We start from the raw sequence: 24,310 nt of genomic DNA on the forward strand, positions 1-24,310 counted from the left end.
GGGTCAAGATCTTGTACAACATGTGACTAAGCCTACCCATATTGTTGGTCACACTCTCAAGAGGATTAGCCTAATGGGTTAGTGCAGCAGCCTGAGAACCTGCAGCTCCTTGTGACTCGGAGCAAGTCGCTTAACTCTCCATTTCCCCAGGTACGAAATGAGTACCTGTATATATTCTCTCTGTTTCCGCTGCCTTGTATGGATCGTTTTCTCGTAACCTTTTCCTTTACTTCCGTCGATGTTCAAAACTGGAGATTTTAGTAATATCACTACTCATTTGCTAATAGAGAATTCTCACTTGAACCTTGACTTTGTTTTGTTTATTTTATTTGAAACATTTTTAAACCGCACTATCTATTAGTCCTAGGCGGTGTACATCAGGAAAAGACACAAAAGCAATCTTTCTTTAGAAGACCAAGCTCGGACTTGGAACGCATCACTCCAAGTCCCTCTCAACATTTTAGCCCCTCTTGTGACACACATGCAAAAAAGCCCTAAGAAATCTAGTGAACCCTGGTACACTTGGAGCCCTCTATTCACTAAAACAGCAACTCGGGCAGAACGTAACTCATGACAGGCAGAACATATCTGGAGATAATGATGCTCTCCCTGTTCTCTCAATTTATAAAGATGCTGTTTGTGCCTACAAACTAGCTTTCCTTTCTGCTTTAAAAAAAAAAAAACCTTTTCACTTCCAAAATAAACCAGGTGACCTAACACCACAGTACTTTTTTCAGATATTGAGAACACTGACTACATCGCATTCTCTATCGGACAACCCTGCTTCTCACCCCACTGCCCAAGGTATTGCAGATCATTTCTATTTATAAAATCTCCATGTTGATATATAGTTTTTCACCAGCCCCCCAGTAACGACCACACTATGGCTATCTCCCTAAACACATTGCTTGTTAGCTCTTTTACCTCTTTTAATATCCCTTCTTCATCCCATTAAGGGAATGCATTCTGTCTGATTTATTTTTATTTTATTTTTGTTATATTTGTACCCCGCACTTTCCCACTCATGGCAGGCTCAATGCGGCTTACATGGGGCAATGGAGGGTTAAGTGACTTGCCCAGAGTCACAAGGAGCTGCCTGGGCCTAAAGTGGGAATCAAACTCAGTTCCTCAGTTCCCCAGGACCAAAGTCCACCACCCTAACCACTAGGCCACTCCTCCACTCCTCTTCTCTAAGCTTTCTTCTGGATTTGTTCCAGATGTCTGAAAACATACCATCATGAGGCCAAAACTAAAAGACTCCACCAAGCCCCCATCAGATAGTATTATCGTCATATTGCTAACCTTCCATTCCTTGTAAAGATCATCGAGTCAGTTGTCCATTCACAGCTTAAAGATTTCCTTTCCAAAATGATACATTCTAAAAGATCAAAAAATATTTTGTTCTGAGCATTGAAGGAAGAGACTTCAATCTATAAAGAATTTAAACAAATGAAACCTCAATTGCCATAAAGGTCTACATTGATGACCGTTCATCAAAGGCTATAATCACTAATTTCAATTAAAGCACCAAAGAAGTAAAGTGAAAAAACACTGTTACAAAAAAAAAAAAAGATGCTATAAAGCTATCAAAGCAATACTGCAGTCTCTTCACTTTCAATGTTCATTTTAAGTTGAAAACTGTAACTAATATGTCTTCTGTGCACAGAAAAAAAAGCTGTATCACTTAGCTTAAGATGGTATTCTTCACGCCAACATCCAAAAACGTGGCTAGACCAATCTTGCTATATTCTGTTTAATTACTGTAGCAAAAGGTCCATAATCATACTTTTTAAGCACTGGAACTGATGATTGCAGCCTCTCCGCCAACAGACGTCGCTCCAAAATTTCAAATCTGAGCTTAGCCTTTCTTATTACAGATGCTTGAACCTGAATCCCCCTCCTTTTGTACTTGCTATCCTGTCAAAATTGTAGTTCAACTCCCACTATCCTACTCTTATGTCCTGTCTTCCTTCCTTTTTCCTTTCTTTACAGTTTTAAACTGTAAGCCGCCTAGATGATTTTATGGGATGGGCAGGATAGCAAATCCCCAATAAAGCTTAACCATATGTGATGGGGAATGATGCAGAGATCAAAGTTCAACAATTTGCTGCCCAGAAAGAAAGGGTTGCTCTTCCTTTATCCATTACAAGTTTATGCTCCCTATCTGTAGTGCTTTAGCATTCCATGGTTACAAGATAAGCAGTTAAGCATTTAGAAGCATGACATACATATAAGTGAATTTACCTTAGTGTTACCTGTAGTGGTTCCTAACTATTTGAGTGCCTATTCCATGGAATTAGACTGTGCTGATAGGCATCTGCATGCCAGCCTTGTACTGTGTCAGCATGGAAAAAAAATAGTTGCTTACACACATTGTTTATTGTTTCAGCATCTAATAGAAAGACAGATCTGGGTTTACCTGCTTCTCAGAAAGACTCTTCAAGTGCTGTACAGAAACAGACCCTTCAGACCATCCAAGTCCCTTTTTGCCACCGTTCTCCTCCTGTGGTTCGTCCAGCGCTGTGTGAGCATGTGCAAACTCAGATGTCTCTGTTGGATGCACAGCCATTGCAGGCTAACTGTAATGGAGTCCTGGATCATGGTAAGCATCGATGTTAGTTTGACTTTGTGCCTTTTAATTTGCTGCTTGAATACTGTGGAGTATTTAAGACCTTATAATAATTATTATTATTAGCATTTGTATAGCACTACCAGATGCACGCAGCGCTGAAATTTAGTAATGTCAGTTTTCCTTGTTTTAATGATAGGATCTCAAGGTGGTACTCCCTTCAATTATCGCTTAACTACATCCACACCAACTCTTTCCCCTCAGAATTCAGAGACTCCTTTAACAATCCAACCTGTAAGTATAAACAGTATATTGGGTGGATCTGGTGACTATGCACATTTTCAGAATACAGCTAAACTGTGTACCAAGTAACATTATAAAGGAGATTCCTTTTGGTCCTTACCAGACAGCCCAAATGAATGGGTTATGTTTCTTCTGCCAGCATATGAAGAGAGACCAAAACTACTTGGCTTCTGTATATAGCCTGGTGCAGGTAGGATATCTGTCACTGTTCTCCTCCAGCAGATGGACTGGTACAGCAACGAAGAACAGCATTTGTGGCAGAGTCCCTGGTGAGTTTTTACGTAGTGAAAACCAAGAGCTGGGACAGAAAAGGACAAGAAAAATCGGGTTTGGGTAACTTTCTTCCGCAGGAAATCAGCCTTCCGAAGCCCATGTTTGATCCTGTAGCCCCAAAAGCTTCCTCTGACCTAGAAAGCATAAATAATTGTGACTAATGCCCCCCCCCCCCCCACACCAAAAAAAAAATTATAGCAGAGGGGGCCCAGCCAGGCCTTAGTACCCAGCCAAAGTATAACAGGCATGACAGCAGGTTACTTCTGAGCTCTGATCCCTCAGTGGGATCTTGGTATCATTTAAGGTGTTTTCTGTTTTATATTTTATTTATTTTTATTTTATTTGTTACATTTGTATCCCATCTTTTCCCATTTATTAGTAGACTCAAAGTGGCTTACATAGTTCCGGAGAGGTGGTTACAGACTCCAATGTGAACAAATACAGTATAGGGGTACTATTACAGTGACAAGTACAGTAAATAAGTATTGGTAAATAGGTTAGGGTGTGATCGTGCGTCGGGGTTGAAAACTGTCCATTTCCTGATTTAAAATGCCATATTTAATTCGGTGTTTGTCAGATACTGTGGGGTATGCCTTCTCAAACAGGTGAGTTTTTAGGTTTTTTCGGAATTCTAGATGATTATTCGTAGATTTCAGTGTTTTTGTAGAGAATTCCAGAGCTGTGTGCATATGTAAGAGAACCTTGACACTTATATTGATTTATACTTCAGGCTTTTACAACTTGGGAAGTGAAGAGTTAAGTACATTCTGGCTGATTCAATTGTGTTTCTAATTGGTAAGTCGATTAGTTCAGACATATAGCTCGGAGCTAGACCATGTATTATTCTGTGAACAAAGGTACAAATCTTGATTTGTAGCCAGTGTAGTTTTTCCCGGAGGGGTTTTGCGCTTTCAAGTTTAGATTTTTCATAGATAAGCCTAGCTGCCATATTCTGAACAGTCTGTATTTTCCTTACGATTTGTTCCCTGCAACCCGCATATACTCCATTGCAGTAATCGACATGTTAATACCATTGTTTGAATCATGTTGCAAAAAGTTTCCCTTGGGAAGAATTGTTTTACCCGAGTTTCCACATTGTGTGGAACATTTTCTTTGTAATGGCGGTGGCTTGGTTCTTTAGCGTTAGGTTGCTGTCAGTAATAATGCCAAGGATTTTCAGGTTATCTGAGATTGGAAGAGTGTGTTCCGGGGTATGTATGCTGTGGGGTAGTTTGTAAAACGTTGAGTTGAACAAATAAGGCAGTGTGTTTTTTCTTTGAGTTTTAGTTTGAATGTCATAGCCCAGGTATCCATTAGGCTTAGGCTGTTTTTTATTATATTGGTGATTTCTGAAAGGTTCGATTTGAAAGGTATGTTTTATTATGGCATCATCTGCATACGGAAAAGGGTTAAGGCCTTGATTGAAAAGAGACTTGGCTAAGGGGGATCATCATTAGGTTGAAAAGGATGGGTGAGAGAGGTGATCCCTGAGGTACACCGCAGTCGGTTTCCCTGGGTGGAGAAATGTTGGCGTTTGACTTTACTTGATATGACCTTGTGGTTAGGAATCCCTTGATCCATTTGAGTATATTCCTATCCTGTCGAGTATACTTAGTAGTATATTGTGGTCTACCATATCGAATGCGCTAGACATATCGAATTGAAGTAGGAGAATGTTTGTTTTTACCTAGTGCAATTTCTTGCTTGAATTTGGCAAGAAGAGATACCAGTACAGTTTCTGTACTATGGAGGGGTCTGAAACCGGATTGTGATTCATGAAGTATTAAGAATTCTGTCACGAGGGCTCATGAATTCCAGTCCTGCCTCGAGGACCTGACAGGATGCCAAGGCCCTCGAACGCAACAAATTCCTTGTTGTCAGCAGCAGATGAGTCCATTAACTGATGGGTTATGTCCGCCTACCAGCAGCTGGAGATAGAGAACACTGAAAAATCATAGTGCTCTATGGACGGCTAGCTCCATCTGCCTTCAATATTTCTCTATCTCCCAGCAGGTGTGAACGTAGCTTGATCAGCTCCTGGAAAAAATTCTGCCTGGGGTGGCTCCTGTGCTTTTGCCAGTTGAAGCTGGGGTGTTGTGACTGGTGGTGCCCACTTTGAAGGCATATAGGTTCGCCCTTTCCCTGCCTTACCCGTCCCCCTGCCTGCCGGAGTGTTGCCTGCCTCCAACGATCCTCACAGCATTAAAAAAAAAAAAAGAGTACGCATTGGTTCTGCGTAGCTATTCTGAGGCTATTTTCCACGTGCAGCTTGACCGGAGCTCATTTGACTCGTTCTTTTGAGGTGAGAGTGGTGCCCAGCTCCTCCGGGGAGGTCCCGCGGACGCCATTCCGATCGGGGTAAGTTTTGGTGCGAAGCCGCCGTTTTACTTATATAATTCCGTCCGGTCGGGCGATGGCTGCTGAAACAGTTAAACGCTGCTCCCGTTGTGGTAAACGTAGATCAGCAGCGGGGCTCTGTGAGACCTGCTATTTAGACGCTAGAGCTGGTACGAGCATGGCGAGCGTTGATTCTTCCCGCTCAATGGAGCTGGCAGTGGGCGCCATTTTGGAAGCGCTGCACGCCTCGACCCTCGCTGTTGCGGAGGAGTCTGAGTGCAGGGGGATGCCTCGGTTAGAGGCTACCAGAGGAGCTCCTGTTCCCGTTTCTCCTGATTCGGAGACGGAGGGTCAGGGTGAGGTTTTTCTTCCCGGAGTTTGTGTATTTAATGCATAGAGCTTTCATGCTGAAAAGAGCTCTGCCGCATGTGTCTGACACTGCGCTGCTACCTGGTTTTCCCCCGGGTGTTGATGGCCCGGGGCTGGCTGATTCCCCCGAGCGTTGGAAGGACGCAAAATTTAGACGGGTAAATTCCCCGTCAGAGTGGTGCACTTCCCTTTTCCCCCCGTGGTCGGGTGGTGTGGATTCTGAGGGTTCTGGCAGGGCCTCATGGTCTGAAGAGCCAGAGGAAGGTGCCGGTTTGCCACTGGATCTGGATGATCCCATTGCGGTGAGGATTTTCCACCCCGATGAGCTGCCAGCGCTCATTTCTGATGCCTTGCAGGCCCTCTCGATTGATGATCCTGTCAAGGGCGAGGCCTTTTCTGATAATCCGAGGATGGCGAGTACTAAGAAGCCCGCTCGAGCCTTTCCTGTGCATGACTCCATCCAAGAGCTTATTTCAGCTCAAAGGCCTGAACCCGAAGGGCCTTTGAAAGTGGCCAGGGCTATGGGTCAGCTTTACCCTCTTAAGTGAGGAGCATTTGGCCCCTTTGGGGATGCCTAAAGTGGACGCCTTGGCCACGGCGGTGAGTAAGAGGACCACCCTCCCCGCAGAGGGAGGGGTTGCCCTGGAAGACATACAGGACCGGCGGCTTGAATCCACGTTGAAACGGTCTTTTGAAATCTCGGGCCTCGCCTTAAGGGCGTCTATTTGCAGTTCCTATGCTGCCCGGGCCTGCCTTTTTTGGTTACAACAGGCAGTGGAACAGCCCGCAGATGGTGCGGAGTCCCTCGCTGAGGTTGCACCGCGGATGGAGTCGGCCCTGTCATTTTTGGCTGACGCCTTCTATGATCTGGTCAGAGCTTCGGCTAAACAGATGTCTGTGGCGGTTGCGGCCCGCCACCTTCTATGGCTATGGCATTGGGCGGCTGACATGCCCTCTAAGCACAGGCTGGTGAAGCTTCCCTTTCGGGGCCACCTGTTATTTGGAGAGGTGCTGGAGAAGATTGTGAAAGACCTGGGGGACCCTAAGCCCCAGCGCTTACCCGAGGATAGGCCGAGGCCTTCTTCCAAGGGTTCTGTGTGGCCCTCCTCTTCCAGACCTCGCTTCCGTGAAACTCGCAGGTATCGCCCGGGGCGCTCTGCTGGGGTTTCTCAGCGTGCCCGTTTTCAACAGAGGAACTCCTTTCGCTCGGACAAGCGTTCAGGGGCGGCCCCCTCAATGACGGGGCGCCAGTCCATTACTCGATTCCTGCAGTAGGAGGACGTCTTTCCCTTTTTCTCGAGGAATGGACCAAGATTACCTCCGATCAGTGGGTCCTGGACCTGATCAGAGAAGGTTACCGATTGGAATTCAGCGCCCCGGTGAGAGACGTGTTTGTGGAGTCCCGATGTGGTACTGCCGTCAAACAGGCGGCGGTAGAGGAGACCTTACAAGTCTTGTTGCACCTTGGAGCGGTGATCCCTGTGCCTCCCACCGAACGCGGCTGCGGTCGCTACTCCATTTACTTTGTGGTGCCTTGGAAAGGCGGGTCTTTGACTGATCCTCGACTTAAAGTCAGTCAAAGAGGCACCTAGAGTGCGACATTTTCGCATGGAAACCCTGCGCTCCGTCATTGCAGCAGTATAGCCAGGAGAATATCTCGCATCTGTGGACCTAAAAGAAGCTTACTTGCACATTCCTATTTGGCCCCCGCATCAACGGTTTCTCCGGTTTGCGGTGTTGGGAAAGCATTTCCAGTTTCGGGCCTTGCCTTTTGGCCTCGCCACAGCTCCCCGCACCTTTTGCAAGGTTATGGTGGTGGTAGCTGCCTTTCTCAGGCGACAGGGTATCCGGGTTCACCCATACCTCGACGACTGGCTCATCAGAGCGGATTCGGCAGACTAAAGTCGTCTGGCCACAGCCAGAGTGATCTCAGTACTGTAATCTCGGGGCTGGGTCGTCAATATACCCAAAAGTCACCTGACCCCCTCTCAGTCTCTCGAATATTTGGGGGTCCGGTTTGACACAGCCTCGGGGTTTGTCTTTCTACCCGACCAAAGGCGGTGCAAGCTTCAGAATCAGGTCCGACTGCTCCTGTGGATGCCTCACCCGCGAGCTTGGGACTTTGTCCAGCTGCTGGGGTTGATGACGGCCACTTTGGAGGTAGTGCGATGAGCGAGAGTGCACTTGAGACCTCTGCAGATTGCTCTGCTTCAACGATGGTCTCCAATGTCCCAGGATTATGAACGCAGACTCGCATGGCTCCCTGCGGCCCGGCACAGTATGGAGTGGTGGCGCTCCGACAGCATGCTGCAGCGAGGAATGTCGCTGGCGCTTCCCTCTTGGTGCCTGGTGATAACTGATGCCAGCCTGGTCGGCTGGGGAGCACATTGCAAGGGAAGCTATGCCCAGGGCCTGTGGACACCCGCGGAATCGGGGTGGTCCATCAATCGCTTGGAACTGAGAGCGATATTCCAGGCTCTTCTGGCCTTTCACAAGACTCTGGAGGGGCTGGTTGTCAGAGTTCTGTCGAACAATACGACAGCTGCGGCCTACATAAATCGACAGGGCGGCACACAGTGCAGAGCACTGGCCGCAAAGGCCGCTCAGATTTGCCACTGGGCCGAGCTACACCTGCAGCTTCTGTCAACAGCTCACATAGCAGGTCAGAGCAACGTGCAAGCCGATTTTCTAACCAGGCATCAAATCGACCCAGCGGAGTGGGAACTGGCAGACAAGTGTTTCTTCAGATCTGTGCCAAATTGGGAACGCCCATAGCGGATCTAATGGCGTCAAGCGCAAATGCCAAAGTCCCGTGCTTTTTCAGCAGACGGAGAGATCCTCGCTCGACGGGGTTGGATGCCTTGGCTCAACCCTGGCCTCCGGGCCTCCTGTATGTGTTCCCTCCTTGGCCCTTGATAGGGCGAGTCCTCCTACGAATTCGGCTACATCAAGGAGTGGTGATTCTCATTGCCCCGGATTGGCCCAGGCGGCCGTGGTACATGGACCTCTGGCGGATGCTGGTGGAGGCCCCTCTTCCTTTGCCTCCGGTACCGAACCTGTTTATGCAGGATCCAGTGACCATGGAGGATCCCTGCCGCTTTGGTCTTACGGCATGGCTCTTGAGAGAGCGCAATTGAGACAAAGGCTATTCTAACAAAGTCATTTCCACTCTCTTGCACGCCTGCAAGCGGTCCACTTCTGTTGCTTATGCTCGGATCTGGCACCAGTTTGAGGTGTGGTGTGTTTCAAAGGCGATCACGCCCACGAGGGCTACAGTCTCACCGATACTGGAGTTTTTGCAGGATGGTTTACAAAAAGGCTTGGCCTACAATTCCCTGCAAGTGGCAGCATTGGCATACTTTCGAGGGAAGGTCTCTGGCCTTTCCCTGGCCACTTATCCAGACTTTGCCCGATTTTCTAAGAGGGGCGCTCCGGCTCTGCCTGCCAGCACGGCGGCCGTGTCCGGCTTGGAACTTGGGGCTGGTGTTGAAGGCTTTCCAGTGTTCACCCTTGGTGAGGTTATGTGCCTCTAATAGTGGGGCAGGAAGTGTTTATCATATGGGAGAGCTCCTGAAAGATAGGGGAGGATGGAATTCTGATAGTGGGTTGTGACTTTAATGTAATAATAAACACTAAAATGTATAGTACAGGTGGTACTGGGGAGGGGCAGCAGTCACACAAGCTGAGATTAAAAAGGTTTAGGGAAGGATTGCACCTAAAGGATACCTAGAGACATAAGGGAAGGATGAAAAGAGAATACACTTATTATTCCCCAGTTCATAAGATCTATAGCAGGATCAGTTTACTCATAGGGGGCCACGCACGTTCTAGGTCCGAAGAGTGTGGGAGTGGAGCCCATTGTATGATCAGACCATGCTGCTATTTGGTTTCAACTATGGGTGATTATGGAAGCTTGTGTGATATAGGGGGTGGAGGCTTAGTGCATTGGGAGTGGAAGAGAATTATTCAAAAATAGTATCAGCCATCAGAGAATATTAGAGCCATTATCAGTCAATAGAGAAACATAGGAGTCAACTTTGTTTAATAAACATATTTGAACATAAACTGTATCATTATTATTTAAACAAAGTTGCAATACAATAACAATAAACAACAAAACTGCAATGAAAATTTTTCAAAATGTTATCTCCCAACCCCAGTCCCACAGTGATAATAATGATAGTCTGTAGAACTGTGGATTGGGAGGGATTGAAGTCTTATGGGTATTTTTATCTCTAGGAATCCATCACAAATGGCAGCAGGAACACACACAGCAGAATCTTAGAGACCCTGTCAAACTGGAGCAGCAATACAAATTAAAGGCTACAATTGCTAATTTTCAGGCCTGCGAACAGTGAGACCTTCCAGAGCCTAGGGGCTGCACAGATTGCCATCCAGTTGGATAGGGTGCACCAAAAATACTATGAGCAAAGTAACAAGTCTAGCCATATAGTGCTTCATTCATCTGAATTCCAGAATCCTAAAACATTAGCCTGTTTCTGTTATGTAAAGTTTGTGAAATAATCATTGAATGTGTATACATATTGCAGTGTTTTCTTCTGAGATGGCAACCCTGGTTCAAACAGCTGACTGTAGAGGGGCAGGGTGGGTAAGGGTACAGCAATAGGAGGGGCAAGGGAAGGGGCATGGAGCAAGACAGGTGTCAGGTTTTTCTTTGCCAAAAAGTTGACATCTCTGGCAAGGCTGAGCTGCTTATAGGAAGTGATGTCGCTGCCAAGCTGTGCTGTTTGTCTTCATATGCTGGCAAAGTGGCATAAAAGATAAAACCATATATTTTGGACTGGTCTTGCAGGATTCAAGGAAAGGAAATTAACAGGTAATCTAAATTTCACCCTTTTGAGATTTCTTTTAAATCTTAAATGCCTGCTTTTCCAGACCTTCGCCACCTTGATTTTTAGCTATAGAGTATAAACTACATGGCGTAGAACTCTCTCACTTGTGTGCCTGTATAGTGCTGAGTATATCTAGTAGCACTATAGAAGTAAGAAGTAGTAAGGTGATGCTAAAAAGGACAGCATTTCAGGTAGTAGGCAATAAAATTTAAGTGTGTTTTTTCTCTTTCATGTATGGGTGTTTCTTTTGATACTTACCATCAGTGTGTACCACAAGGAGGTGGAGTTACTTCTGCCGCTGTCGCCTCTTCAGTTAGCATGGTTTCTCAAGCGCAGGGTATTCCTACAACCTCTGCTGTAATGTCATTCATACCAGTGGCTATTCCAAATAATCCTGCAATGCCCTTCTTCCTTCAACCAACATATGGAACAGAAACGGTAATAAAGCAAGAAAACCAGGGACAAAACTTCAAGGAAGCAGATCTGCGACTGCATATTCAGGAATGTCCAACTCACCTACAGCATCATGATGGTGAGAGCCAATTGGCCAATCAGAATAAATATCAGAATCAAAACTCAGTACAACGTGAAAACTTGGATTCAGCAAAAGAGAGATCTGCTTTGGAGCAGACTGAGGGTACTTCTAGTGAGGAGGAGAACTTGAATTTTGTGGATATTATTCCAGTAAGAGATATAAGTTGTCAAACCAGCTTTCAAAAGCACAAAAAAAGCACCCCTGAAAAGACCTTTAAAAAAGTTAAAACATTAAAATATCTTCTGGAAGAGATCAAGGCGCTTGTAGGAGATCAAGGTAAATAGACATACTGTTTGTGTGTGTGTGTGTGTGGGGGGGGGGGGTCCAAATCATATTCTGCAGCATAGCCCTTATTTAACTTAAACCTTAGATGAGTGTATGATGCACTTTCTTTGAATTCCAAAATTTGCAAAGCACTATTTAAAAAAAAAAAAAAAAAAAAAAGCAGAAATGAAAGTTACAGGGTCTCTCTTGTATGGGTCCCTCATTCTACTGTCTCTTGTGATAGTTATTAACTGAAAATCTGTCTCTAGTTATAAGTAGGTCTATTTGCAGGAGCCGACGAGTGCATTTCATTTATTTTGATTTAGCTACTGTCTTTATGAAGAGATTCATCTAATTGGGTGTACAGCGGGTATAGCTTGACATAATCTGGAAGGTTCTCCCTTATCCCATGTTTAACATGTCACTTTTGGAGAAAGTTGTACAGAATTATGGATTGTCTTTTTGTGCATATGCTAATGATATACAACTGTTATCGGTAGGTAATGACTGAATGGAAAGGAGAGGCAAGGGATGTTGGCAGACTTATTTATTCAAAAACTTTTTTTTTATTCCACTTCATCCATAGTTCTCAGTGGATTATATGATTACATACATAATGTAGAGAGGTGTGGTAGCCGTGTTAGTCCACTCTTAAAGGTTCTCAATAGAAATCAAACAAAATAAACATGGAAAAATAAAACTTCCAACACAGATGGAAAAAGAAAAGGGCACGTTTCCGTGTAACACAGCCAGCTGCAAACTATGCCAAAACATTTCACAAGACCCCACAGTCATTCACAAAGGAAAAATATTCAACATAAAGGACTATTTTACATGCTCATCTTCCAATGTGGTATATATCATTCAGTATAAAAAATGTAACGAAGGATGCTATATTGGAGAAACAGGCCAGATGCTTAAGACAAGATTCAATCTGCACAGATATCACATGAAAATAGCCGGTGCCAGTCAAGCCCCCACCCCTGTGGGCCAACACTGCACCAGTGATTTCACAGTAAGAATACGGAAAGGTAATTTTAAAACAATACAGGAACCTAAGACCTTTGAAATAAGAATGATTGAATATTTTGACACACAACAAACAGGGCTTAATAAGGATCTGGGTTTTCTAACCTATTATAAACCATAAGCTGTATTTCTCTGTTTATTACCCTCCTCTCACCTACCAACACCCATTCTGTTAGAATATCAATGAAATGCTTTGATGTCCCCATGCGTACCCCCACCCTCCCACTCTGTCAGACTGTCAAAGTAATGCTTTGATGTTTCTCTTATATATACTACCTGCTACAACATTTGCTTATTTCCGATCTGAGGAAGAAGGGCAACCTTCGAAAGCTAATCAAGAAATGTATTAAGTTATGTCCAATAAAAAAGGTATCTTATTTTCTTTTCCATGTTTTATTTTGTTTGATTTCTATTGATGATACATAATGTAAAAACAAATTAGAGATTACCAATCAATCAACATCCCAGAGCATATGTTAAATCATCATTCGTTACCCCAACTGTAGGCTTGCATAAAGTGCCTTGAGCTCTTTTAAACTCTGTAATATTTCTGATTCAAAGAGGCAACTTTTTCCAGTACACTGGATGTTGTTTAGAAACAGTGGTATGGTCTAGAATGTTGCTAAATTGGTAGCCTTTTGCTTTGGGGATGCCAAGTGGTTGTCCCTAAGGTTCAGGATGCAGGTGTATGGGGGAGTATTTACTGGTGGTAGATTGTGTGAAGATGTTGAGGGTGTAGAAGCAGCTTAGTGGGATTTAAAAAAGGTTTGGATAGCTTTCTAAAAGAAAAGTCCATAAGATTATTAAAATGGACTTGGGGAAAATCCACTACTTATTTCTAGGATAAGCAGCATAAAATGTATTGTACTGTTTTGGGATCTTGCCAGGTGTTTGTGACCTAGATTGGCTACTGTTGGAAACAGTTGCTGGACTTGATGGATCTTCAGTCTGTCCCAGTATGGCAATTCTTATGTACTTATGGACAGAAGCAGGTTCTGGCTGTATTACATCACTTTTATGGTAGGTTGAATGTGGTGTGTAAATTGAGGTCTTATTTGCAGGAGAATTTGCTTTGGGTAGTAGTTCAGCAGGTGGTAGGGAGTGTGGAATATTGTAATGTTTTGAATATGGGTTTGCTGAATGTTTTCTTAAGGAAACTTCAAGTAGCTCAAAACCTGTTGGTCAAGTCTTTATGTAAGGCTTCCCAGTTCAGCGGTGATGAGGAAAGAGAGGGCATTCAGGATAAGAGCTGTTTTGGAGTGGAATAAGCCTGCTGCCCCCAGTTGTGCTTTTTAGTTGCCACTGGATGAGACTTTTTCTTGGTCCTGTGGGACTCTATCTGAGGGGTACGAGTCTCCATCCTCCTACCTCTCCTTGTCCTGTCTGGATGTTTTTCCCCAGCTCCCAGTCAATTAAAAAAAATGATTTAGTTTCCTGGCTTAGCTTTATTCCCTGAGCAGCTTGAAAATAGGGGGAAAAAAAGTGAGGGTGGGAAATGCACCTGAGAGAACAGGAGGGTGGCGCAGACACTGGAGCTCAGGGCCAAAGTTGGCCTGAGCAGCAGGGCAGGCCTGCATATGCCAGCCACTGTGGGTGTCTGCAAGAGCCCTCAGCTTAGTTCAGCTGCCGGCTTTTTCTTCCCCTCTTGTTTCATAAGAACAGTTATACTAGGTCTGACAAATGGTCCATATAGCCCAGTATCCTGCTTCCAACAGTGGTCAATTCAGGTCACAAGCACCTAGCAGAAACCCAAATAGTAGCAACATTCTATGCGACCAATCCCAGAGCAAGCAGTGGTTTCCCCCATGTCTGTCTCAATAGCAGGCTATGGACATTTCCTCCAGGAACTTCTCCAAACCTTTTTTCCTATACTAGTTTAATATTTTCAATGATGTCTGTTTATATGCACCATGGCTGGTGTAAGGAGTGTGGCTATCATAGGGGTGGAGTCATATGTGGTGACCACGCCCATAATGAGTACCGGCACCTGTTGGCACTTTGTGATAAATAATTAGATTTTGGGTTGCTGTTTGGGCACTCGGTCTCTGAAAGGTTCGCCATCACTGGCCTATGCTATGACTTGTATTCTGTTGTCCACAGAGAACACTTAGGTGCCAGCTAAAACCAAGTTTCTAAGAGGGTGTGGTTCATTGTTAGTAATGAGGTTGTTGGAGAAGGGGATGATGGTGAGCTTACTTCTGTTTTGTTGGTGCCAGCTTTGAGTTTGTTTTTTCTAACATTTTTGTTTTGGGGTTAATAGAATGTTTTTGTTTTGTATTAATTATGCCATATGTTGGCTGTGTACACCACTTTGAGTAGTCAAGTTATTGAAGTAGTTAATAAATATTTGAAATTTAAAAAACAATTGCAAGCTCGAATAGTGCTGCACTTATTATGGTGTTCATATCATAAGCACTGATGTTTTTCTCGTTTGTGACCTTTAGGTGATAGAGAAATTCTGAGACTGATATCTGAGTTGGAAGAGTGTGTCTCTCTGCTTCCTGTGGTAGTAGAAAGTGCAAATATACAAACTGAAGTAGCACTTGCTATGCAGCCGCTTAGAAGTGAAAATGCACAATTGCGTAGGTCAGTAAATAAAACATGGTAAAATAATGTGGACTGGAGTGAAAATACTCTAGATCATTGTTTCCATTTCCCTTGGAATGGCAAGTGAAAATGATGAAATCAAGCTCTTGAGAAGGCTGGAGGGCACATGATGGTAGACATATGGGACCAGATTCAGTAAATGATGCCCAAATTTGGGCACCAGAAGAAATCCGCTCCCAGTGCTATTCTGTAAAGGGCACACTGGGTTGAGCGCTCTTTATAGAGTAGAGCGTAGTGCCGATTCAGCACCCAAATTTGGGTGCATGGACTTGTTTCTGCTGAAACCAGTTCCTTGCATCCAATTTGGACGCATATCCGCAGTATTGTATAACACTTCGCAAAAATTTCTGAAATGCCCCCTTTTGGGCACCCAGTATTATAGAATAACATGTAGCACAGTGTACGCACAAATCCAAATTGGTACCAATTAATATCAATAATTGTTATTGCTGTTGGCTCGTTAACCAGTTTAGTTTTCCGCACAACTCAGGATTGTGCCCAAATTTGCACACCCATATTTGGGTGCCTTTTATAGAATCTGGAGGATGATATCTGAATCTGCATTCATAACTTTTTTTTAAATTGCCAGTCTGTATATGTAAAACGAATGGAACCTCATAAGCACAGCACTGAATTCCTAATCTTATAATTCTAGGTTCTAAAGTCACAAGGTAATATCTCTCTGTATGATTCTTTTGTTTTCAAAATATTAATTCCTTGTCATCAACAGCGGATGAATCCATTAACTGATGGGGTTGTATCTGCCTACCAGCAGATGGAGATAGAGAACACTGAAGAACCACAGTGACCCTTGGACAGCTAGCCCCATCTGCCTTCAGTATTTCTCTATCTCCCAGCAGGTGTGGACGTAGCTTGATCAGCTCCTGGATTTCTGCCTGGGGTGGCTCCTGTGCTTTGCCAGTTGAGCAGGGGTGTTGTGGCTGGTGGTGCCCACTTTAAAGGCATATAGGTTCACCCTTTCCCTGCCTTTCCCATTCCCCCCTCCTCCCGGAGTCCCTCTGTCGCTGCCTGCCTCCAACTTTCCTCACAGCGTTAAAAAAAAAAAAAAAAAAAAGCGCGCTTTTACTGCATGGCTGTTCTGAGGCTTTCTCAAGAGATTCTGGCTCTGTGCAGCTTGACCGGAGTTCATTGACTCGGTCTTCTGAGGTGAGAGTGGTGCCCAGCTCCTCCAGGGAGGTTCCCGTGGACAGCGTTCCGAATGGGGTAAGTTTTGGCACGAAGCTGCCATTTTATTGCTATATTTCCGTCCAGTCGGGCGATGGCTACTGAAGGAGTTAAGCGCTGCTTCCGCTGTGGTAAGCGTAGGTCAGCAGCGGGGCTTTGCAGTACGTGCACCTTAGACACTCGAGCTAGTACGAGCATGGCGAGCAATGATTCTTCCCGCTCGATGGAGCTGGCAGCGGGCGCCATTTTGGAAGCACCACATGCCTCGACCCCCGCTATGGTGGAGGAGTCTGAGTGCAGGGGGACGCCTCATTTCGAGGCTGCCAGAGGAGGTCCTGCCTCCGTTTCACCTAATTCGGGGACGGAGGGCCAGGGTGAGTTTGTGCTACTGATGCATAAGGCCTTCATGCTGCAAAGAGCTCTGCCGCAGATGCTCACACCGTTGCATCCTGGGTTCCCTCCGGGTGTTGATGCCCCAGGGATGGCTTCAGATGTTATTTCCTCCCCCAAGCGTTGGAAACACACTAAACATAGACGGGTAAATTCCCCATCTGAAAGTGGCGCATATCCTTATCCCCCCCCCATGGTCGGGCTGTGGGGAGTCTGAGGGATCTGGCAGGCCCTCAGGGACAGATGATTCAGAGGAGGGTGCCTGTTTGCCACTGGATTTGGATGATCCCATTGCGGGTCGGATTTTCCACCGCGACGAGCTCCCAGCTCTCATTGCTGAGCCTTGCAGGCCCTCTCGATTGATGATCCTGTTGAAGGCGAGGCCTTCTCTGTTAATCTTAGGATGGCGAGTACTAAGAAGCCTACGCGGGCCTTTCCTGTGCATGACTCCATCCAGGAGCTTATTTCAGCTCAATGGTCTGACCCCGATGGGCCTTTGAAAGTGGCCAGGACTATGGGTCAGCTTTACCCTCTGAGTGAGGTCCACTTGGCCCTTTTTGGGATGCCTAAAGTGGACGCCTTAGTCATGGCTGTGACAAAAAAGACCACTCTCCCAGTAGAGGGAGGGGTCGCTTTGAAAGACACGCAGGACCGGCTGCTAGAATCCGCGTTGAAGTGGTCCTTTGAAATATCGGGCCTTGCCTTAAGGGCGTCTATCTGCAGTTCCTATGCAGCCCACACCTGTCTTTCCTGGTTACAACAGGCGGTGGAGCAGCCTGCGGAGGGTGCAGGGTTCCTCTCTGAGGTTGCCCCGCGAATGGAGTCGGCCCTGTCATTTTTGGCTGACGCCCTTTATGATCTGCTCAGCGCTTCGGCTAAGCAGATGTCTGTGGCGGTTTCTGCCCGCCGCCTTCTTTGGCTGCGACATTGGGCGGCCTAACATGGCCTCTAAGCAAAGGCTGGTGAGGTTACCCTTTCAGGGCCTCCTGTTGGAGAAGATTGTTAAAGACCTAGGGAACTCCTAAGTCCCAACGGTTACCTGAGGATAGGCCGAGGCCTTCTTCCAAGGGTCCTGTGTTTCCCTCCTGTTCCAGACCTCGCTTCCGTGAAGCTCGCAGGTATCGCCCAGGGCGTTCTGCTGGGTTTTCTCAACGTTCCCGTTTTCAGCAGAGGAACTCCTTTCGCTTGGACAAACGTTCCACAGCGGCCGGGTCGCGGCCAGGAGTTCAGGGGCGTGCTCCACAATGACGGGGTGCCAGTCCACTCCTCTATTCGTGCAATAGGAGGATGTCTTTCCCTCTTTCTCGAGGAATGGACCAAGATAACTTCGGATCAGTGGGTCCTGGACCTGATCAGAGAAGGTTACCGATTGGAATTCGGTGCCCCGGTGAGAGACATGTTTTTGGAGTCCCGATGCGGCACTGCCGTCAAACGGACGGTGGTAGAGGAGACCTTACAAGTCTTGCTGCACCTCGGAGCGGTGATCCCGGTGCCTCCCGCCGAACGCGGCTGCGGTCGCTACTCCATTTATTTTGTGGTCCCTCAAAGGCGGGTCTTTCAGACCGATTCTTGACTTACGACAAGTAAACGAGGCCTTAAGAGTGAGACACTTGTGCATGGAAACCCTGCGCTCCGTCATTGCGGTGGTTCAGCCAGGAGAGTTTCTTATGTCTCTGGACCGCAAGGAAGTTTACTTGCACATTCCTATTTGGCCCCCGCACTAGCGGTTCCACCGGTTTGTGGTGTTGGGCCAGCATTTTCAGTTTCTGGCGTTGCCTTTCAGGCTAGCCACAGCTCCCAGTACCTTTTCCAAGGTAATGGTGGTGGTAGCTGCCTTTCTCAGGGGAGAGGGTATCAGAGTTCACCCTTATCTCGACTAGCTCATCAGAGCGGATTTGGCAGACGAAAGTCGTCTTGCCACAGCCAGAGTGGTGACAGTTCTGCAGACTCTGGGCTGGGTGGTCAATATACCCAAAAGTCACCTGACCCCCTCTGTCTCTCTAGTATTTGGGGGTCCGGTTCAACACGGTCTCGAGGTTTGTCTTTCTCCCCGATCTCAGGAGGTGCAAGCTTCAGAATCAGGTCCGTTTGCTCCTACGGATGTCTCGCCCTCAAGCTTGGGACTTTGTCCAACTGCTGGGGTCGATGACGGCCACGTTGGAGGTGGTTCCCTGGGCGAGAGCGCATATGAGGCCACTACAGATTGCCCTGCTCCATCAATGGTCTCCGATTTCCCAGGAATATCAACGCAGACTCACGTGGCTCCCTGCGGCCCGGCACAGTATGGATTGGTGGCTCTCCGACAGGATGCTGCGACGAGGAATGTCGCTTGCGCTTCCTTCTTGGTGCCTGGTGATAACAGATGCCAGCCTTTTGGGCTGGGGAGCGCATTGCCAGGGAAGCTATGCTCGGGGTCAGTGGACACCCATGGAAGCGGGGTGGTCCATCAATCGCTTGGAACTGAGAGCGATATTCCAGGCTCTTCTGGCCTTCCACAAGACTCTGAAGGGGCTTGTTGTCCGGGTTCTGTCAGACAACACAACAGCGGTGGCCTACATCAATTGTCAGGGCGGCACTCAGTTCAGGGCCCTGGCTGCGGAGGCCGCTCAGATTTGCCACTGGGCCGCGCTCCACCTGCAGCTTCTGTCAGCAGCTCAAGCCGATTTTCTCAGCAGGCATCAAATCGACCCGGCGGAATGGGAACTGGCAGAAGTGTTTCTTCAGATTTGTGCCAAATGGGGGACTCCCAGAATGGATCTTATGGTGTCAAGTACAAACGCCAAAGCCCCTCGCTTTTTCAGCAGATGGAGAGATCCTCGCTCGGCGGGATTGGATCCACTGGCTCAACCCTGGCCCTCGGGCCTCTTATATGTGTTCCCTCCTTGGCCCTTGATAGGGCGAGTCCTCCTGCGGATTCGACTACACCGAGGATTGGTGATTCTCCGAGGACAAGCAGGCTGCTTGTTCTCACGACTGGGTTGATGTCCACGGCAGCCCCCACCAACCGGAACAAAAACTTCACGGGCGGTCCCGCACGCAGGGCACGCCCACCGCGCATGCGCGGCCGTCTTCACGCCCGTGCGCGACCGTTCCCGCTCAGTCTTTTCTTTTCCGCGCTGGAGAGAGCCGTGTTCGTCTCTCTCTCTGTCAGCCCCGGAAACCGGATCGCGCCTTAGACGCAAGTTTTTCTTCTTCGTTTGTTTTTCTTTTGTTCTGTTTTTTCTTTTCAAAAAAAAAAAAAAAAGGAAAACTTTGTTTTACTCCTCTCGTATGTTTAGCGGGGGGCGCCTCGTTTTGGCCTTGTGGCCGCGCGGTCAATTTCTTTTCGGGTGTGCTTTTTACCGCCACCATCGACGACTTTGACTTTGCCGACGCGATTTTTCCGTCGATGTCCTCGAAGGTCCCGAGTGGATTTAAGAAGTGTGGTCGGTGCGGCCGGCATATCTCGCAGACCGACACTTACGCTTGGTGCCTCGGGCCGGAGCACGATACCAAGACGTGCACCTTGTGTCTCGGTTTGCGGAAACGGACACAGGTGGCAAGGTAAGCTCTGCGGGACCGTCTTTTTGGAACTTGCGCCGGCCCCTCGACGTCGACTTCGACGGCATTGGTGTCGACGGCCGGATCTTCGGTACCAGTACTGATGTCCACAAAATTGGCACAGATGGCACTGACCCCAGGAGCACAGGTTCCGTTGGCCCGCCGGTCTTCCGGAGATGGCAGGGGTGAGCGGCCGCATGGGCAATCGGCCCCGGTCACTCCCTCTACCCAGGGCCATCGGGACCGAACCCTGTTAGACCTGATCCCTCGAGGCCGAGGGGGATCTACCTCCTCCTCCTCTTCGGTACCGCCGAGCGCCGATGACGGGCACCGGAAGAAAGCTAAAAAGCACCGTAATCGGTCGCCCACGGCGCATGTGGCTACCAGCTCCGGCTCCAGAGATGACTCGACGCCGAGGAAGCGGCAGCGCCGGGAGGAGCGTTCCCCCTCGGTGGTAGAGGTATCGTCAGGGTACGGGCACTTCGGTGCCGTCTCCTGGACCCGAGCAGATTCTGGCACCGGCACCTCCACCGGCCCCCTCACCTTTCCCGACAGCGGGTCTTGACGAGTGCCTCCGAGCCATCCTTCCGGGGATCCTGGAAGGGCTGATGCTCCAGACTGTGCCGGCGCCAGGGGTGCTTGCGCCCCCGGCGCCGTTGATGGAGGCGCCAGCGTGCTCTAGCCCGGTGCCGAGGCCTTCGACGCCAACGCCGCTTGCGGCGCCGGTCTCGACCGCCACGCAGGGGGAGTCGACGTCGATGGAGGGAGCTTCATCCCTGCCGGCACGGGAGTCCACCGCTGGACGACGCCACCGAGGACTCGGTGCCTCGAAGCCGGGCCCGGTTGAGGTCTGAGCTACAGGAGCTCATGTCCAACACCGAGGAAGAGGCCTCGTGGGGGGGAGGAGGAGGACCCCAGATATTTCTCCTCAGAGGAGTCTGTGGGCCTTCCCTCCGACCCCACTCCTTCACCGGAGAGGAAGCTCTCGCCACCTGAGAGCCTCTCCTTTGTCAGGGATATGTTTATCTGCATTCCCTTTCCCGTGGTCTCTGTGGATGAGCCGAGGGCCGAGATGCTCAAGGTCCTCGACTATCCATCACCACCTAGAGAGTCCTCCACGGTACCGTTGCACAATGTCCTCAAAGAGGCTCTGCTTCGGAACTGGTTGAGACCTTTATCTAATCCCACCATCCCCAAGAAAGCGGAGTCCCAATACAGGATCCACTCAGACCCAGAGTTAATGCGGCCCCAATTGCCTCATGACTCGGCGGTCGTGGACTCTGCTCTCAAGAGGGCACGGAGTTCAAGGGATACCGCTTCAGCGCCCCCGGGGCGGGAGTCTCTCACTCTGGACTCGTTTGGGAGGAAGGCATACCAATCTTCAATGCTCGTGACCCGCATCCAATCCTACCAGCTCTACACGAGCATACACATGCGGAATAATGTGAAGCAACTGGCGGACCTGGTCGACAAGCTCCCCCCGGAGCAGTCCAGACCTTTTCAGGAGGTGGTCAGGCAGCTGAAGGCATGCAGAAAGTTCCTGTCCAGGGGTATTTATGACACCTGGGATGTGGCATCTCGAGCTGCGGCCCAAGGTATAGTGATGCGCAGACTCTCATGGCTGCGTGCTCTGACCTGGACAACCGCACCCAGCAGCGGCTGGCTGATGTCCCTTGCCAGGGGGATAATATTTTCGGCGAGAAGGTCGAGCAGTTGGTGGACCAACTACATCAGCGGGAAACCGCCCTCGACAAGCTCTCCCACCGGGCACCTTCAGCATCCACCTCTAAAGGTGGACGTTTTTTCCGGGCCCGGCAGGCTGCGCCCTACGCCTACAACAAGCGTAGGTACACCCAGCTGGCCCGAAGGCCTCAGGCACAGGGACAGTCCCAGCGCGCTCGTTCCCGTCAACAGCATGCGCCTAAGCAGCCCCCTGCGCCTCCACAGCAAAAACCGGGGACGGGTTTTTGACTGGATCCATGGGAACATAGCCGCCATCAAAGTGTCCGTACCGGACGATCTGCCAGTCGGGGGGAGGTTGAAAGTTTTTCACCAAAGGTGGCCTCTAATAACCTCCGACCAGTGGGTTCTCCAAATAGTGCGGTGCGGATACGCCCTGAATTTGGCCTCCACTCCACCAAATTGTCCTCCGGGAGCCCAATCCTTCAGCTCCCATCACAAGCAGGTACTTGCAGAGGAACTCTCCGCTCTTCTCAGCGCCAATGCGGTTGAGCCCGTGCCACCCGGGCAGGAAGGGCAGGGATTCTATTCCAGGTACTTCCTTGTGGAAAAGAAAACAGGGGGGATGCGTCCCATCCTAGACCTGAGAGGCCTGAACAAATACCTGGTCAAAGAGAAGTTCAGGATGCTTTCCTTGGGCACCCTTCTACCAAGGATTCAGAAAGACGATTGGCTATGTTCCCTGGATTTAAAGGACACATACACTCGCATCCCGATACTGCCAGCTCAAAGACAGTATCTCAGATTCCGTTTGGGAACATGGCACTTTCAGTACTGTGTGCTGCCCTTTGGGCTCGCCTCTGCGCCACGAGTGTTCACAAAGTGCCTCGTGGTGGTGGCGGCGTACTTGCGCAAGCTGGGAGTGCACGTGTTCCCGTACCTCGACGATTGGCTGGTCAAGAACACCTCAGAGGCAAGAGCCCTTCGGTCCATGCAGTGCACTATCCACCTTCTGGAGCTGCTGGGGTTTGTGCTAAATTACCCGAAGTCCCATCTCCAGCCGGTCCAGTCTCTGGAATTCATAGGAGCGCTGCTGAATTCTCAGACGGCTCAGGCCTTTCTTCCCGAAGCAAGGGTGCAGAACCTTCTGTCCCTTGCTTCCCAGACCAGAGCGTCTCAGCAGGTCACGGCTCGGCACATGTTGAGACTCCTGGGTCACATGACCTCCACAGTTCATGTGACTCCCATGGCTCGCCTTCACATGAGACCTGCTCAATGGACCCTAGCTTCCCAGTGGTGTTAAGCCACCGGGAATCTAGAAGATGTCATCCGCCTCTCCATCAGTTGCCGCAATTCACTGCACTGGTGGACCATTCGGACCAATTTCACCCTGGGACGTCCATTCCAAATTCCGCAGCCCACGAAAGTGCTGACGACGGATGCATCTCGCCTGGGGTGGGGAGCTCATGTCGATGGGCGTCACACCCAGGGACTGTGGTCTCTCCAGGAACAGGATCTTCAGATCAACCTCCTGGAGCTCCGAGCGGTCTGGAACGCACTGAAGACCTTCAGAGATCGGCTGTCCTGTCAAATTATCCAAATTCGGACAGACAATCAGGTTGCAATGTATTACATCAACAAGCAGGGGGGCACCGGATCTCGCCCCCTGTGTCAGGAAGCCGTCAGGATGTGGCATTGGGCCTGCCAGTTCGGCATGCTTCTTCAAGCCACATACCTGGCAGGTGTAAACAACAGTCTGGCCGACAGACTGAGCAGAGTCATGCAACCGCACGAGTGGTCGCTTCATTCCAGAGTGGTACGCAAGATCTTCCGAGAGTGGGGCACTCCCTCGGTGGACCTTTTCGCCTCTCAGACCAACCACAAGCTGTCTCTGTTTTGTTACAGACTACAGGCACACGGCAGACTAGCGTTGGATGCCTTTCTCCTCCATTGGGGGACCGGTCTCCTGTATGCTTATCCTCCCATACCTTTGGTGGGGAAGACCTTACTGAAGCTCAAGCAAGACCACGGCACCATGATTCTGATTGCTCCTTTTTGGCCCCGTCAGATCTGGTTCCCTCTACTTCTGGAGTTGTCCTCCGAAGAACCGTGGAGATTGGAGTGTTTTCCGACTCTCATTTCGCAGAACGACGGAGCGCTTCTGCACCCCAACCTTCAGTCTCTGGCTCTCACGGCCTGGATGTTGAGGGCGTAGACTTTGCTTCGTTGGGTCTGTCGGAGGGTGTCTCCCGCGTCTTGCTTGCCTCTAGGAAGGATTCCACTAAAAAGAGTTACTTTTTCAAGTGGAGGAGGTTTGTCGTTTGGTGTGAGAGAAAGGCCCTAGAACCTCGTTCTTGTCCTACACAGAACCTGCTT

The 24,310-nt window shown here is 48.7% G+C and overlaps 1 protein-coding gene across 1 annotated transcript in view; it reads left to right on the forward strand.

The window, feature by feature from the left end:
- CCDC14 (coiled-coil domain containing 14) overlaps positions 1–24,310 on the forward strand; it is an 84,659-nt gene that overhangs the window by 21,839 nt on the left and 38,510 nt on the right. Inside the window, exons 6-9 of the mRNA XM_030210436.1 lie at positions 2,390–2,602; positions 2,769–2,863; positions 10,969–11,515; positions 14,977–15,118. Coding sequence (XP_030066296.1) covers positions 2,390–2,602; positions 2,769–2,863; positions 10,969–11,515; positions 14,977–15,118 — 997 coding nt within the window. The remainder of the gene's footprint in view (positions 1–2,389; positions 2,603–2,768; positions 2,864–10,968; positions 11,516–14,976; positions 15,119–24,310) is intronic.

The sequence above is a fragment of the Microcaecilia unicolor genome, chromosome 7 (assembly GCF_901765095.1).
Source record: "Microcaecilia unicolor chromosome 7, aMicUni1.1, whole genome shotgun sequence".
Taxonomy (NCBI): Eukaryota; Metazoa; Chordata; class Amphibia; order Gymnophiona; family Siphonopidae; genus Microcaecilia; species Microcaecilia unicolor.